The sequence below is a fragment of the Octodon degus genome, unplaced genomic scaffold (assembly GCF_000260255.1).
Source record: "Octodon degus isolate 3935 unplaced genomic scaffold, OctDeg1.0 scaffold00047, whole genome shotgun sequence".
In the NCBI taxonomy this organism is placed as follows: domain Eukaryota; kingdom Metazoa; phylum Chordata; class Mammalia; order Rodentia; family Octodontidae; genus Octodon; species Octodon degus.
The window spans coordinates 302,642-319,938 of record NW_004524623.1 but is presented as its reverse complement, the minus strand read 5'-3'; the positions used below and the strand labels follow the sequence as shown (position 1 = coordinate 319,938).

The 17,297-nt window shown below is 42.8% G+C and overlaps 1 protein-coding gene across 3 annotated transcripts in view; it reads right to left on the bottom strand.

Moving 5' to 3' along the window:
• Positions 1-17,297, bottom strand: part of Srgap1 (SLIT-ROBO Rho GTPase activating protein 1) — a 346,632-nt gene that overhangs the window by 162,944 nt on the left and 166,391 nt on the right. For all 3 annotated transcript variants that reach the window (XM_004632122.3, XM_004632123.3, XM_023716312.1), the window contains exons 2-3: positions 11,662-11,857; positions 6,473-6,635 (exon numbers count right to left, since the gene is read on the bottom strand). In XM_004632122.3, the coding sequence (XP_004632179.1) occupies positions 6,473-6,635; positions 11,662-11,857 (359 nt within the window). The remainder of the gene's footprint in view (positions 1-6,472; positions 6,636-11,661; positions 11,858-17,297) is intronic.

The window sequence follows — 17,297 nt, the reverse complement described above, 5'->3', positions numbered from 1 at the left end:
TTTAACATACTGAGGTTCTAAATAGAATATAGCCTCCTGATCAAAATGACAATGATTCTACTTACTAGTAATCTTTGTTCGCTTTCAGTTTAAACCACACATATCAGCAGAATCAAAAGTGGGCTAATTTAATTACTTTGAATTCAGATCCGATAATCTATGCGTTTATGCCAAAGAAAAAGAGTTATGCTCAGTGACCGGGGCCTGCTCTCCACTGTTCTGAGTCCCTGTTTGTTTGTTGGTTTGTTTGGGTACTGGGCTAGAACTCAGGACCCTGTGCTTGCCAGGTAGGCACTTACGATGCTGAGCTATCTCCCTGGCCTAGTCTCTGTTTATAATGTCGATAATTAACAGATTTTGCTGTGTCATCTGAGGAATACATTTCTTCAGGATTTTCTTAAGAAATGATAGGACCAAGAATGGCAGTGTCCTATTTCTCAGAAGTTTATGTCCCTAGCCACCGAGTGACATCTCCAATTATCACCAAAAAATACCCCAAGTTCTTAGTAGCTACGAACTATCTAAAACACATGAGCAAGGACAAGATTACATACTAAAAGGCCAGCCAAATAGCTCAGCAGACTAAAGCACCTGTAAGCAGACACAGGGGTGGGAGGTTCCATTCCCAGGCCTGCTGTGCCGGCCTCACCCCCAGGGTGCCCTGAGATGGTGACTGAGACTGGGCGTGGTAGCATGCACCTGTAATCCCAGCTCTTGGGTGGCTGTAAACAGGAGAATCACTAAGAGTCTGCTCTAGTAGTGAGACCCTGAACACTCTGTAGACCCTTCCCTAAAATACAAAAAAGATTACATATTAGTCAGCCAGGCACGGCCACTTACATCCCTGAGCATTTTCTCCTCACCTCCCAAAGGTGAACAGTAATCCCTGTTCATTCACAGCCGCGAGGATGTGTGAGCTACAGCAGAGCTGCAGAGCCCAGTGTTTCATTCACAGTTACAAATCAGCAAGTGGCAGCTTACAGATACCATTACTGTTGGTGAAGAAATAAGATAAATTATATGGCAGATATTTTATGCAAAACAAAGATAAAAATATATTAATAATTCAAAACCAATTCTAATCTACTATATTCAAATGCCAATATATTGTAGTACTCTCTCTACATGGTCTACTAACAGTCTTAAAGTTAGTAAATAAGATCTTGTGGCTAGGTACTTCCATAAAACGTTAACTGTGTCAGGCATGGTGGTGCATGCCTTATGAGTTCAAGACCAGCCTGGGCTACAAAGTGAGCTCAAGGCCAGTCTGAACTGCACAGTGAGACCCTGTCTTTTTTTTTTAAAGCCTTAAAAACCAAAAGCCAGAAAAACTCCATGCTAACTGCAAGCTGGCCGTGGCCCGTCCTACCACTGACTGCTGACGTGTAGCATAAGAACCGCAGGCTTTCAGGCTGCAGCACCTAACTGGATGCTGAACACTTTCTTTCAGTCTGAGTAATAGAAAGAAGAAAGCCAAAGTCTCATGGCTGCAGGGGAAGGGATGGAGAGCAGGGCAAGAAGCACGCCACGGCCTTGGCTCTCTGGGGACAAAGAGAACCTTGGTAATGAGACAAACCCTACGTAGCAGGAGTCCCCAGACTCTGATCTCAAAGCGGTGAAGCAGAACTTGGTAGAAATAGAGTCCCCACGTGTCAGGGTTTGCATGGCTCATATCTACAGTGTGGAGGTAACTCAGCAAGTAAAGAAAACAGTGTGGCCTCAGAGCTAAGACGCTCCATAGGAGGTGTTTGCTGGGGAGCTGAGGGCATGGAGGATTAACCAGCATGGACTTTCACTTGGCTCTTCTCTAGCTGTTATGTGAGGATAACAATTGTAATTCTGGCATGAGCAATGAGGCAAGAGCATTTCTCAGTCAGTTATAAATATGGGTTGGAACTTTGTAATAAGACAATCTAAATGTATTTACCACTAAGTTGTGCGCATGTTCTTCTTAGAATGAGGACATATCTATTCCATACACGGTTAATGCACAACCCCACATTATCTAATTATGTAGGTATATGGAATAACGATTACACTAGATCATGAGAAATGTACTAGCTAAAAGTTTGCTTGGGATTTAAGCACAAACACTGGGCTCAATTGCCTTCCACATATGATTTATGGATCTCCCATACAACTACATGGGATGACTTACTATACTCTATAAATATACATTCACAAATACTCCTAAGAGCATGTAGCTACTAGAGTGGACACCATAATCAAGAAGACACTTGTAGGAATACTTAATTTCATGCAGAATGTTAGGAAACAGCTTCAAGACAATAGTTTTTCTTTTCTGGTACTGTGGACTGAACTCAGGGACCTGTGCGTGGTAGGCAAGCACTCTACCACGGAGCTATATGCCCAGCCAAGACAATAGTTTTGGTCACATTATAGTCTTTTTGTTTTTTTCCAATACCAGGGATTACACTCAGGACCTTGTGCTTGCCAGGCAAGCACTTACTCTACTGAGTTATCTCCCCAGGCCTGATCACATTGTAGTCTAATGGGGCCTCAGTAAGCAAAGCCAAAACTTCTACCCAAAACAGTTGATTTCAGAGCCCAAAAGCGGAATCACTATTATTCTCACAGCAGTGTACATATAGAACTTTAAAAATTTAGATCTGAAATAATCAACATTTAAGTAAATGAGTATAGTTTTTAAAAAGTTTCACTTTTTCTGCCTGTTGAAACTATCTTTTTCTTTTCCATGTTCTTTTTTTGTTTTGAGACAGGGTTTCATGTAGCCCTTGCTGGTCTTCAGCCTGTAGTAGTCCTCCTGCCTCAGCCTCCTCAGTGCTGGGATTACAGAAGTATACCACCTCACCACGGCTTCCTGTTGTTAACTTTTGATGTATTTGGTACAGTGTCTCACTACACAGCTTGGACTCACAGTGATCCTCCTGTCTCAGCCCCCCCAGTGCTGGGATTACAGACATGCACCACCACACTTAGTCTTGGTGTCTGGCTCAGGGCAGCTAGGGGTGGGCTGGTTTGGCACATGGTGCTGGGGATAAAACCCTGGTCCCTGTGGTTGCCTAAGCAGGTGCATAGTCAGCTAAGCTATCTTGCTGGCCCAAAAACTTTTGGAGATGCTGAGGCAACTATGATTGATACAATTAAGACGACAGTCTTAAAGCTGTTCCTAACACTGTGCATGAAATTACATATTCCTGTAACTGTCTTCTTAACTACTGTATCTGGAGACAAAGAGAGTCCTGGAATTACCTGCTCCAGATTCCTTATCTGATGAAACAGGTAAAAAAACTCTCTATTGTTGACTAAATCTGATAAAATGTAGCTGTTTAAACCAACTATGCAGCAGTCAGCATCTCAGCACATCTCCCTGCAGATATGGGGATAAAGGAGGGAGTCTTAAAAGCTGTTCTAATAAGAAAGGCAAGCACTATGCCCTGGAAGGACTTCCCAACAGCCGTAAAGGGCACTAGTGCTCAACTCCGATGATTTCTTCCCATTTTGATAGAAAATAGGTTTTCATCCTAAACTCAGGCAATGGAAGAAGAGGTAGAGAAGTGGAAAGTTGATTTTAGGGGAAAGGGGCTGAGTGTAGCACTCAAGAGGTACTGCCAAAAAAGAAAGAAAAAGGGGATGGGGTGAGGGGATGAGGGGAGGGAAGACTAGAAAGTAGAAGCAGGGAGGAGAGGAAAAGGGAGGGAAGGGAAGGGAAGAGAAGAGAGGGGAAAAGAGAATAGAGGGAGAGAAGGATGGAGGGAGGAAGGGAAGAGGGAGGGAAGGAAGGAGGAAAGGAGGGAGGGAGGGGTGTGAGTTGTTTTCTAATGTAGAGGAACCTGAATTCTTTGGATTTAAAAGCTACAGACTCTGCCTTCCTTCACATGCAGATGACAAATGTGTTCCAGGTGGGTCTGGCGCCTCACTAAGCTCCATCCTTTGCATTTCAAACCCCCCTCCATAGCTCTTTCTTTTTCCCACTGTAACAGATGGAAAGACAAGGTAGGCAGTTTGCTGTGTTCTCCTGAGGAAGGTAGAATTTGGTACCTGTAGTAGGAAACACTGCTAGCTTTTGATGGGTCAGCATCACCCGACAGAGAAGAGGCTGTTCAGGAAGCGTGGGACATTCCCTCCACTAAATGCCAAAGCCAGAATCCACTGTGAATGCTTTGAACCCAGAGAATCTGGGTAAGCAGAGCATGCGAGGTAATAAACAAGCAGGCAGGCCTATCTGTGTATGTATTTACTGTGCATTTCCAGAAGCCTATTTAAGAGCCAAGAACACACTCCCCCAACCACTGGGAATATATGCCACTGGCTGCTGAAACGCAGAGCTGAGCCGGCTCTACCAGAGAACCAGGCTCTGCTGAAGGGAGCTGCCTCATCCCAACATGCAGAAGCCCTGGGACCATCTCTGCCAGGATGTGAGACCATTCTAGAGGCCACCCCAGGCCAACCCCCTGCTGAGTTACTGCATGTTTAGTTTCCCCTCTGTCCATGCTCAGTCCCTCCAAGAGCACCGAGCATCTGTGTGAACCTCTATCTCCTTCGATCACCAAGCAAGTGAGCAGAAAAGCTGGAGTTCAACTCCACAGCCGTTTGATCGAGGGCCAGGTCTCTCCCAACTTTATCAAGCCCTTGATATATACAAATCCTTACATCCTGCCAAGATACACAAAGTCCCATCTTACTTCACCAAACTTCCCCTCCCATCCCGCCACTCCTTCCCATACAAACCCTGGTCTGGTCACACAAAATGCTTTCCTCTCTCTGAACAGAAGCTCTGGCTTTCCCTGGGAGAGCTCCTGTCCTTGATGAATGCTTCCTTCCCCTAAAGCCTCCTGTCAAGTGTTCCCTCTTGTGTGAAGTATTTCCTGACCCCTAGGTGAAGTGAAGCGTCCCAGTCTTCAGGCTTCCCCAGCGGCTGTGCATCTCTTTAGCATGGCAAATCTTAATTATTGTAATGAGCTCCTCGCAAGTGGAGACACGTCTTTTAACCCTGCTTTGCCAGCCAGACATTTAATGATGTTCTATGAAATGGATAAATGTGCGTTCTCTATCGAGGCTGGTCCTTGAGGCCCAGGCTGAGCCCCTGCCAGCACCCGCAGGACTGGGAAGCATGCTTCAGCACCAAATTTGGATTGCCTGCAACCCCCTGCGCACGAGGACTGGTTTTTGTTCATCTCTGTAGCCTTGCAGAGACCTCACATCACCATCTACAGCTCGGGGGAGATGCCTGGAAACAGCGGCTGAAACAAGCAGGGCCACTGCAGGAAGGGCTGCTGTGTGCCCACCTTCACAGCTCACCGTAAGCTAACTTAAAAACAATCTCTACTGTCTAAGACAAATGGACTTTTTTTCAACCTATCCTCTTAATTAATATACTCCTTGGGTCCAGTTTTGAAATTATCCTTTGTTCAGAACACTTATTGTTCTATTTTGAGTGTAGGATCACTTAGAGCTCGTTAAATTCCATTTCTAGGTCAGAAATCAAATCTAGTGTGGATACATCAAACACAACCAAGTTTTCCAGCTGGCCTGCTTAACAGTGTGCCTTTGTTTTAAAGAGGCCGTTTGAAATATAAACATACCATGAATCTACAGGGTGGGTGCCCACCCCTTTCTGAAACAAATCATTACTTCCTGGAGAAAGGCACAGGTATACATAGACAGAAACACTATCAGCACTAAGCTGAAAGGGTCGCGGCAGGCTCTGGTCCTACGAACAACTGAAAACCAACCAAGTAGCTGCATTCTGTGCACAGGAAATAGTCCAGGCTTTGGTTTCATTCTCAACAAAAATTTACTAAATGTTGGCTGCAGCTAGTAATGATGATAAGAAGCCTTAAAAGCCCAGGATGTTTGTTTGTTTTGCTGTTGTTTTGCTCTGATCTGTTTTGTTCTGCCCCTCCCACCACCACTTCCAGTCCATTTTAATGGTTTTGGGGAACCGGGAGCTCTCTGGTAGTGCAGGACTGAAATGTCTGCGCCCTGTGGGGTTTTTTTTTTTTCTCTGCTGCAGGTCTGGAGGGATTAAGAAAAAACTGTGCTAACATTTTCCTGAGACAGCAGCAGCAGCAGCCCATGTGCTAATCATGTTCCTCACAAGTCCTGTCATGTGTGAGCCCAGAAGACAGAATCGGAGGCCTTTCTTCTTCCCGCTGATTTTCATCCGTGCCGTCGGTCAGTTCCTAGAGACCCAGGTACCACCTGCCGCCACATCTTTTTCAAAAATTTGTACACACTGCTCAGGTCATAGATTCAGTCCTTTCACCATGCCAAGTGAGGATACATCACTTTATACACACATTTTATATATACCCCTGTACCCACACTCACACACACACAGGATAAATATGCCTATTTGGGCTTAGCATTTTATTCTGCATCTTTAAAATATTCACTCCTTTCCATTTTTTCAGGCACTGCCCTCAGTCGTGGTTACAGGTAAAGGGGTGATCAGCTAGCCTGTGCTGTCAGGATGTATGGAGTGTACCTTTTTAAACATTCTGGTGGAATCCTCGCTTATCTGCATGAACCTCATGATCACATTGTTCAGGTAGATGTCACTCAGGGTGGCGTGGTCTTTGCTTTCTCGCCGTACTTGGTTCAGGAGCAAATACCAGCAGTTCACCGGAGACAACAGGTTCTGGTCTTTCCTAAGAAGTGAAGAAGGGCAGAATTACATCGGGTTCAGAGCTGCTCCAGACAGCTGAGCGAAGTCACTCCAGCAAGCCGACAGCCACAACAGATGGGTCCTGTCACTATTCTTTCTGCTCTGAGGGTTCCTGGGACCAGGACACTTGACAGCCAGTGCAGAGCCTTCGGGTCTGTACACAGCACAGAGAGCAACCTGCCAGCTGGAGGAAACACTAGGACCAGAACTCCGCAGCTAAACTGCACTCCTGGCATGGGCCCGGACCATCACACAGTGTTTGGGCAGCCCGTCAGCTGTAAAAAGCCCATTGAAAAGAGTAACATATGTTTGGGTTTTTTTTTAGAGGGGGGTGGTACTAGGGATCGAACTCAGGACCTTGCACTTGCCAGACAAGCACTTATTCCACTGAGCTATCTCCCCAGTCCTACATGTTAATCTAAAAATGTACTGATTCCCATCTCAGGCAATGGTCTGTCATGGCTCACAATGTCTGCCTTGAATGTTCAGTTTGCTACTGGAAAAGAAATTTAGCTAGTTTTGCTTTCCATGGAAAATAAACTTGGTGGTTACTTATTAATCCCCTGATACATAATCTCTAGCCCAAAAAGTATCTCTGGGAAACACTTCCTCTCAAGACTCATGAATAGATCCAAGAAGTTGGCTAACTTATGACTTGTCACTTACTCTAGCGAAACCCACTAGGCTACTTCAGATTTTGGTTCTTATTTTATTGTAGAGAATAAAGTTAAAAGTGACTATGAACCACACAAAAAATTTTTAAAAATCACAAAGAAAAATTCCAAGTGAAAACAGGGAGCACTTGGGATGGTACTACTTTTTTTTTTAAAAAAAGACAATTTTTTATTATTTTAAAAGCCAACTGCAAAACTGCAAAATAGTATAGGATGTTTATCCTAACTCAGGGACATAAATACCATTTAATTAGATGTGTTGTTCTATTATTCATGATCATTTATGATCCTAAATATTAATTCAGTTGGTAAAAACAAAATTAAGTCAAGCTTTACTGCCATTAAGTCTCTCAGGTTCTGGGTTCATTAAATCTCTCAGATTCTGGGTTTATTATGGCATCCAGTCAAACCCTGCCTAGGAGAAGCAGAAGTGGGCTTGGGTGGGGGGGGATGTCTACCAAGGGTCCTGGCACTGTATTCCAAGGGCAGCCCCTCACTCCTCAGGACATAGTGAAAATTCCACTCTCCACTTAGGGAACAATCTTTCTCCGTGAGACCATGAGGAAATTGTAATGGTCCTATGGTGACCAGAGCCTTTCTACTGATATTCTTCTTCTTCTTCTTCTTTTTTTCTACTGATATTCTTGATCTATTTAGCCTCAGGGTTTAAGCTTACCTGATTCATAAAATTTTCTGAGTACATCTTTTATATTGAACCAGCTCATACACTCTTAGCCAGGCTGGGTGGCACACACCTATAATCCTAGCACATGGGAGGCTGAGGCAGGAGGATCTTTGCAAGTCTGAGACCAGCCTATGCTATAAAGCGAGCTCATGGCCAGCCTGAACTACATAGTGAGACCCTATTTAAAAAAAAAAAAAAAAAAAAAAAAAAAACTTTGAGAATATTTTATTCTCTTTTGTATCTTCAGTGTCCTATCCCATTATAAGAATATGTATTATTTCATTTATTGAATAAATGTATCACTGCTATATTATTACTGGTAGTACTGGTCATAACAACTTAAATAATGATGATAATAGTAGCTACCATCCACAAAATGAGAAGTAAAACACAGGCCAAGATCATGAACTCTGGAGTTACTCCAGGTTCTTACCCCAGCTATCACTTACTAGCTATGTTGTCTTGGACAAACGATTTTTACCTCTCTGTGCTACTTTGCAGAATGGAAAAAAAAAAAATTAGGACTTATAAGATTATAAATTGTGAGAATAATTTGAGGTAATATGTATTTTTAAATGCTTATAATGCCTCAGGCTTATAGTCTGTGTTGTTATTTTTATTCAGGGTTTTTCTTAAATTGACATGAATTCTGCCTAATCCTTGCCACTATCATATATGGCAGAGATTCTTTTGAGTCCTTTCCACAAATGAAAGAACTGGAGCTTAGCAAGGCATAGGGATTACATAAAGCCAACACTTGTGTTACAGTGAGTCTGTGTTCAAGGAGGCTAATCTATTTTTTAAAACCTTTTATTTATGTTATTTGGTGCAGCGTCTCACTACGCAGCCCCTACTCATCGTGATCCTCTTGTCTCAGCCTCCCCAGTGCTGGGATTACAGGAGTGTGCCATGACGTCCAGTTTTGGTGGCCAGCTCAGTGCCCTCCAGATTCTGTGGCCAGCATGGCATATGGTACGGGAGACTGAACCTTGGTCCTTGCGCTTGCCAGCTAAGGAGGATAATTTAAGCTTTGGTTTTTCCACTATGTAGTGGCACCTTCAGGCCAAAGATTGTGCTATACACTAAGGAAAGGCTGAGTAAGGGCAGACTGCACAGTCCAGCTTGCATGACCGGTAATATGGCCATACTAAAGACTAGGCGCTTGGCAGGAGGGGCAGTTGTGTTGAACACCAGCTACCAAGGTCTTTGCGATGTTCCTTACTTAATGGTCACAACATCTTTTGTTACTTGTTAAGAAACCAAACCTCAGAGAGGGTATGAAACTCTGTTTATCAAATATACAGTGGGCCACTATTAAATGGCTGACTCTTTAATAAAAGACATTTATCCTAAGCATTTGGTTTATCCTTTCCATAGACTTATTTATCTTCAGTCTTATACTCCATAATAAACCTATTCAAACCAAAGAAAATGTTAAGCTGCTCATTTTTTGAAGAAAACTATCAGATAAAATGGGAGAAACAGGGCTGGAGATAGCTCAGTGGACTAAGTGGCAGCTTTGGCAAGCGCAGGGACCAGGGTTCAATCCCCAGTCCCTCATACCATACTGGCCCCATCCTTAGGGCGTGCTGAGCCAGTGACCGAGCACGCCTGTAATCCCAGCACTGGGGAGGCTGAGAACAGGAGGATCACTACAAGTCCAAGCTGCAAAGTGAGACCCTGTACTACATACATAAATGGAAAAAATAAAACAAAACAAAAAAAACCCTGGAGAAATAGAAAGTGGCATCTGATTCACTAAGGGACCAGATTACAGAGCAAGGATCCACCCCATATTTTCAGTTCAAAACTAATTTCTAAGTACATCTACAGGAAAAAAACAAAAACCCTCAAGTGTATTTGTTGAATAGATGAATGATGGGCTGTGTTCTTATTTGCAACTGTTCTTTAAAGAGGACAGTTCCCATAAATGTGAAGACAGAGCTGGCTCGTCGCCTCGTTCCAGCCTTGGTTTCTTCAGCCACATTAGACATTCGGTTACCCTGGGAATCATCGCTAAGAACCCTATGCTGGACAAACCCAGAAGTTAAACTCATCCGTAAAACAAATGGAAGAAAAGAAAGAAAGAAAGAAAGGAAAAGAAAAGAGAAAAGTATTCCTTATCTAGAATAGTTCTGCACTTGTTTCTGCCAGAGAACTCCATCCTACTTTTTGATGTAGGATCCAGGTGATGGAGGGGCATTCAGTGGAATTGCACAACCAGTGGGGGACAAAAAGGCAGCATCTCAGCTGGCCCGTACTCTGCAGGTAGGGAGATGGTTACGTTTTGCCGTTTCACTGGGTCAGCAGCTGTGCTGGGCCTGGGATGCACTGCACAAAGGCTTAGTGCCAACATTTCACCTCATCTTCTGTCCCCACATGTGACTGTGGTGGTGGTGGGGTACTGCCATCTAGACTTTCACTTCCCCTTTTCTTTTCGTACCTTGCAGTTTTCTGTACTTTCTTTGAATCCAGCTGTACATTTCAAGGCATGTCTACTATATTTTAAGCAACATTTCTAAGAGTTTTGTGGCAGAAGCATTTTCCCGATTCTCTGGTGTACTGCATTGTTAGAAATGAAAGTCTGCCTGCCTTTTTACTGTCTCCCAGAAAGCTCCGTTGCTCTCTGTCCCCGGGATAGCAGATTCCACCATCACAGTGACAGTTCCCTTGACATTCTTCCTCTCCTTCCTTTAGTCTGCTATCCTACCTCTGGTCCCTCTTCTTGTTTCAAAACGTAGTTGTGAGTGGGTCAGCTTCTGCTTTACACTCCCCAAAGGCTTCTCATGCCTCAGGATAAAATCACAATTGCCCAGCATGATGAATAAAATTGTGAGATCAACTCCAACGCAGGCCAGCGGTCACACTACTAACCACTCACTATCCATACCCACTGGAGTCATTTCTGTTCTGCAAATCGGCCCTCTGGCCCCTGACCCAGGAAGTTTTCTTTGCCAGGCCGGCCTAGCCTCCTTGACTCCCCAAGTAGCCCCAGGCATCTGCTAAGGCAATGCGCCTTCTGGGACCTTCCCTTCCCCCTCTTCAGCCACATCTGCGCATCTCCTGCTAAGCTCCTGCTCACACTGTCTGCTTATGCATCTGTATCCACAATTTCAGTTAAAAAATATTTTCAATTAATGGAATAACTTATATTTCGTAAACCAATGAAATAAAATTAATGCTAAGGTTTAATTACGCTCAAGGGCCTTGTGTGACATCAGTTCTGAACACAGTGGCAGCCAACATGCTGTGTGGGACGGGGACGCAACGCATTCAAGTCAAGCAAACCACATTACTTACTTCTACTTTACAGAAAACAAGAAGTATCTGCTTAAAGAAGCAGCTTTTTAAAGCCTTCTTTATCAAATATCTACCTGTGGTCAAAACCTACTCCTAGTTTTCCATGACCTAGAATTTTACAAACATCTTATATATAAACTTATCTATTAATAATAATAACATTGTATTAGAAACAAAGATTTCAAGAGAATATCATTAGGTGAAATATAATCAGTGGGTGTCTCTAAAATACAAGGCAGAGAGTTGCTTTTGCTTATGGAAATACACCCACCCAAAGCGCCTAACACAACGGTGGAAAGACCTAAAATGACATGAGCAGCGGGGGTGCATCTGCATCGAGTCTCTCTTACTTGTACTGCTGATGGTCCTTAGTGCTCCTTGTTTTTGCCATGAACCTTTCTGCCAGCTTCTCTAGGTTCCTAGAATATTCTGTCTCGATTTCGGCCTTTTTCCGGAAGAAATCTTGAAGGTCCTGGAGAAGCTGAACTCGCATCTCGGTTTGCTGCTCCAGGCATTTTTGTTGTTCTACCAGTTGAGCTCGGATTTCTAAGGAAAGAAGAGAATTCATCTGATGATTTCAGGAAAATGACTGCTGTGGGCAAGATACCAGACAGGAACCCTGAGATTACATACACTGTAGAGGGTACTGGACTTTTATTATTAGAGTGCTGTGGCCAGGTAGGTTCTTTAAATAAGATATCTTCTCAGGGCGAGCCAAATAGCTCAGTGGATTAAAGCTCCTGCAAGCAGGCGCAGGGTCCTGGGGTTTCATCCCCAGCCTGCTGTGCCAGCTCTGTCCCCAGGGTGGGCTGAGCTGGCAATTCAGACTGGGCATGGTGGCACGCGCCTGTAACCCCAGCTCTTGAGAGGCTGTAAACAGGCGGATCACTATGACTCTGATCTAGTAGTGAGACCCTGAACGCTCTGTAGACCCTTCCTTTAAAAAAAAAAAAAAAAAAGATTATCTGCTGACCCTTTAAAAGAATGCAGTGAAATTTGGGAAAGTCAAGTACAATAAGAGTAAACGTGTCACATTTATAATGCTACAAACACATCATGAACAAAACATAAATTAAGGCTTTTCAGATAACAACTGATAGTATGGGCTATCTTTGGTCGCTGAGTGTGTTGGGATGTTTTCAAAAGCATTTTACTTCAACTCTCCCTTTTGCGTTTGAATAGCAAAGAAATGGGCATCACTTCTCCCAGACTTCTGAGCCACTCCACATTTGCCAGTTGGCACACACAGAAACTGACATCTGGTGATTTTTATTTAGCACATAAATTTCTCATTTGTGTAACACATAGCTTGGGGGTTTATAGGAACGCCATGCCTAAATATAACTTCCTTCTAAATCCAAATAACTCATTCATAACAGAGCAACCTCAGATTCCACTTTATTATTCTGCTCATAGCACCAAGGCCTGTTCATTTGGTCTTGACTTTTTATACACTGTTCAAACTAATCCCCTTACGGAGACATAATCCTGAAAGACTCCTTTGATAATGTTAATACATCAGGAACATGAGGGTTAGTTATTTTGCAATTTTTTAAAAATGTAGCATGAGAAACTATCTGTGAAAGACTGCTACAAAGAAACCTGTATTGGAACATGAAATATAGAAACTAGTCACTACTGACTTGTTTTTGTTCCAACATCCAAGGCTGATCTCCACAGACAAGAACATTCACACAGGAACATTTCTTTATTTCATCTTTTCCCGCATCAACTCATTCCATACATGAGGGCACAGAATCTACTCTAGCGGAGTTCCTGGAAATCAGTGTTAAAATAACATTTCTTCAGTTTCTTCCTCTTATTGCTCTTCAACAGGGAAGGACCCAGCTGATGATCTCTATGAACTCGACCCTGTTTAATCAGGCAGGGAGTCAAGTTCGGAGTGGAAGAGATGGTCGGGAAATGTGCTGAATTTAATAACAACTAATTATAACACTGTTTACTACACTAGGTAGAAGTATCACCCTTCATATTACAAAGAGTAAATTGAAATCCCAGGAGGTTAAATACTTTATCTAAGGACTTGAGCTAGTAAGCAGTAATGTGACCTCAACCCCCAACCCTGACCTGTTAGTCTGACTAAGCAAATACTTAACTTCCTGTCCTTCTAGCTGACATGTTTGAGTAGCTGTACCATGTCTGATCTACACAGGGCAAGGACAACACAAGATCTGTGACCTCCATGAGACTATGCTCCAGGCAAAATTGCTTTTGGGGTGGGTGCAATGCCCTAGAGGAAGAAAAAGGAGAATTTCCTGGTGTCTGCCTTTCACTTCCTTTCTCTCCTCCTCCCTTCTATTTTGTTTGGTTTGGTTTATTTTTCCAGGAAGGGTCTCACTAGGTTGCCCGGGATGGCATCGCGCTCTTGGTTCTCCTGCCTCAGCCTCCCCAGGACGTGGGTGGCAGGTGTGTACCTCCACAGCTGGCTCCGAGAGACCCCCTTACTAACCTGAAAGAAGTGCAGCCCACACCAGAGTGAACACGCTATCACTGGCTTTTAACTCCCATGAACAGCATCTGTTTTTTAATCAATCAAAGTGTTTTCCAATAGAGTATTATAATCAGCATGTCTGCCAAGCTCTTTTTCTCCTCAAAACACAGAGCTAATTTTGTTTCATAAAGAAAAAAGAAAAGAATTAAGGGTGGGGGAATTTCTAATTCAGGAATTCCAGTAAGTCTTTTGCGATGATGTAATTTTTAACACAGCTTGCTATGCTAAGTGAAAATAAATCATCTTTGGCTATCAACTAGTTTATCTCATCACTGTGTGTGTGTGGGGTGTGTGTGTGTGTGTGTGTGTGTGTGTGTGTGTCTGAGAATACGTTTCAAATCTTAGCAAAGGTACACAGAAACTATCTGGATTTTCTTCTCAAAACTCATTTTTTTATTTTCTTTTTCTTGCTTCTATCAAAATTTAAAATTAAGAACTAGGGAGTTCTGAGAAGGACTGGGCTTAAACAATCAAATCTGCACCTTCATTCCACTGGGAGTAACAGTTGTACCATGTAATTGTGCTTTTCTGATCAAAATAGGATCCTTGCAATATTTTTAACAATAGTGACTTGTTGAGGGGCAGACTGCACAGAATCTTTGAGAAAATACCATATGCTCTATAAATAAAGGAGAACTGGGGCCCGGGGAGATAGCTCAGTAGAATACGCGCACTTCCTTCAGGTTAGTAAGGGGATCTCTTGGAGCCAGCTGTGGAGGTACACACCTGCCACCCACGTCTTGGGAAGGCTGAGGCAGGAGAACCAAAAGTGTGATGCCTGACAAGCACAAGGGCCTGAGTTCAATCCCTGGTTCTGCCAAAAAAATAAAAATAAAAAATAAAGGAGAACCATTCAATTACTTCTTCAACTTAGAAAAATTTAGGATGAACAGGGAAATGATCATCACCAAGATGTTTAAAAAAAAAAAAAAAAAAATCAGTGGTAAACTATTACCATAGGAAATACCTTGTTAAGAGAAAACTTGGGAATCCTTAGGCCACACCAGAGTACAGGCACAGCAAAAGGCAGCACAGTACATCAAGTAAACGTCTCATACAAATGGCAGAGCTCTGGGCCAGCAAGACAGTTTAGTGGACCAAGCGCCTAGCATGGAGACTGGGATTCGATCCCCAGCACCACATGCCACGCAGGACCTGACTTGGGGCGCCCTGAGCTGGCTACTGAGACAGGGCTTGGTGATGCCCGCCTGGAATCCCAGCGCTGGGGAGGCTGAGACAGGAGGATCACTACGAGTCCAAGCTATATAGTGAGACACTGTACCAAATACATTAAAAAAAAAAACACACACACACAAACAAATGGCACAGCTCTATTCACATGACTTCACTAGATTTAACAGACAGCACTTAAGATTAGGCACTTTTACATAAGAAGATGAATAAAATAGATGCTTAGTTGTATAATTTCAGCCCACTGTTCAGAACAGAGCAAAGCGGCCTATGATGAGCTGGACACCACACTAGCAATCCTGTAGCAAAGACGCAAGTGCTAAGGCACTACCGTCTATTAAGGCCTTCCTGTCAACTTTCTTAGGTCAATACTGATCTGGAATATTCCTCCCAGCACAAGGTTCAGAGTGGTCTAGCAATTATTAAACTCCCATTTTGCGTGAGGCAGAATTCCTGGCAATGGATATATAAAATTTTGTAAGACACAACTGCTTCTGACAGGGCAGAGAAATCCTAAACTTATACCACCAATACAGTGGGAAGCTATGGAACGAGGAAACGAAACCATCCAGAATGGAAGGGTAGTGTAAAGCACACACTGACCTGAAGGATAAGAACATTACAAGACACATGGTCAGGGCCACCAACAGAGTGGTGACACACCACAGGATGGGAGAAAATGTTTGCAAGTCATATGTCTGTTAAGGGACTAGAATAAAGAATACACAAAGAACTCCTACAGCTGAACAATAAATACAAAGACCTAATTTAAAATACAGCCACAAGAAGATAAACAGATGTTTCTCCCAAGAGGACACACAGATAGCAAACAGCACATAAGAGGCTGACCCTTGTCATCAGTTATCAAGGAGGTGCAAATCAAAAGCACAGGGAGACACCATTTCACATTCATCAGCATAGCTGTCATAAAAAAGACATGAGCAACTGAGTAAGAATATCACACAGGAGTATGCTTTCAAACTACTGCAATTAATTTGTTAAATGAAACTGAAATGTTTCCTTGGAGCAAGGCAGCCAAGAAACTGGAACTCTCACCCAGCCCTCGTAGGAACATAAAATGGTGTGGCCACATTGGAAAGCATGTTGGTGGTTCCTTAACATAAATTATTAGGTGATTCAGCATCTCTATTCCTGGGCATATGTCAAAGAGAAGGGGAACCGAGGCGTTGGTGGTATAGTGGTTAGCATTAGCTGCCTTCTAAGAGAAGTGGAAGTGTATTACCACAGCAAAGCTTGTACCTGAAGATGTACAACTGCATCATTCAAAACAGCTGAAAAATGGCAACAACCCTTGTGTCTACCTAATGAACAGCTAAGCGAAATGTGGCAAGACCATGCAATGAAATATTATTTAAACATAAGAAGGAATGAAGCATAGCTTTTTGTTGTAATGTGGTTGAGCCCTGAAAACATAAACTTAGTCACTGAAACCACTCCTAATACAGGTCATGACTCCATTTGTGAAATATCCAAAAGAGATGAATCCAGAGTCAGAAAATAGGTTAGTGGTTGTCAAGAGTTGGGGGATTTGGGGAGAAACAGGAAGTTAGTGTTAATGAGCTCAGGGTTTCTTTGGGAGATGACGGAAATTATCTAAAATTGATTGTGGTAGCGGTTACAAAACTCTCTAAATATACCAAAAATAATTGAGGTGGTAAATGGTATGGTTTGTGAATTATACTTCAAAACAGTTGCTATACTTTTAAAGGGTAATTATATCACAATTCCATGAAATTTCAGTTGTTGGTACACATCTGGCAGTAATGATAACAGTGGTAATATCAACCTCATATTTCTATACTTAGTATTTTGGGTACTTCTTGGTCAAATTCATGTAAGCCCTTTAGGAGGATCTCTGCCTTAAAATGACTGTTGCATAAGTATTTTATTTTTCTCTTAAATGTATCTATGAGCCAGAGAGCTCATTTACCCAACAGCTAGAATCATCTACATGTTAACTATTATAATTTCAAATGGTATACAAAGGAATTTCTTAATGGAACACTGGGAAGAGCTCATCACCACGACCCTACCAACTGTCCAGAACTGGGCGATGTCTTTAAGGAAGAAAAACGTGATCTCTGAGGAGTCATTATTTAAATTTAAGTCAGGACCTACTAAGTAATCTAAATGGCTGCTTTAATGGAGGGTGGTGCAAGTTATTAGTTTTATAAACATGAGTATTATTTCATTTCTAGTCTACCAGAGCATCACACAAAATAAATTGACATGAGCAACTGAGTAAGAATATCACACAGGAGT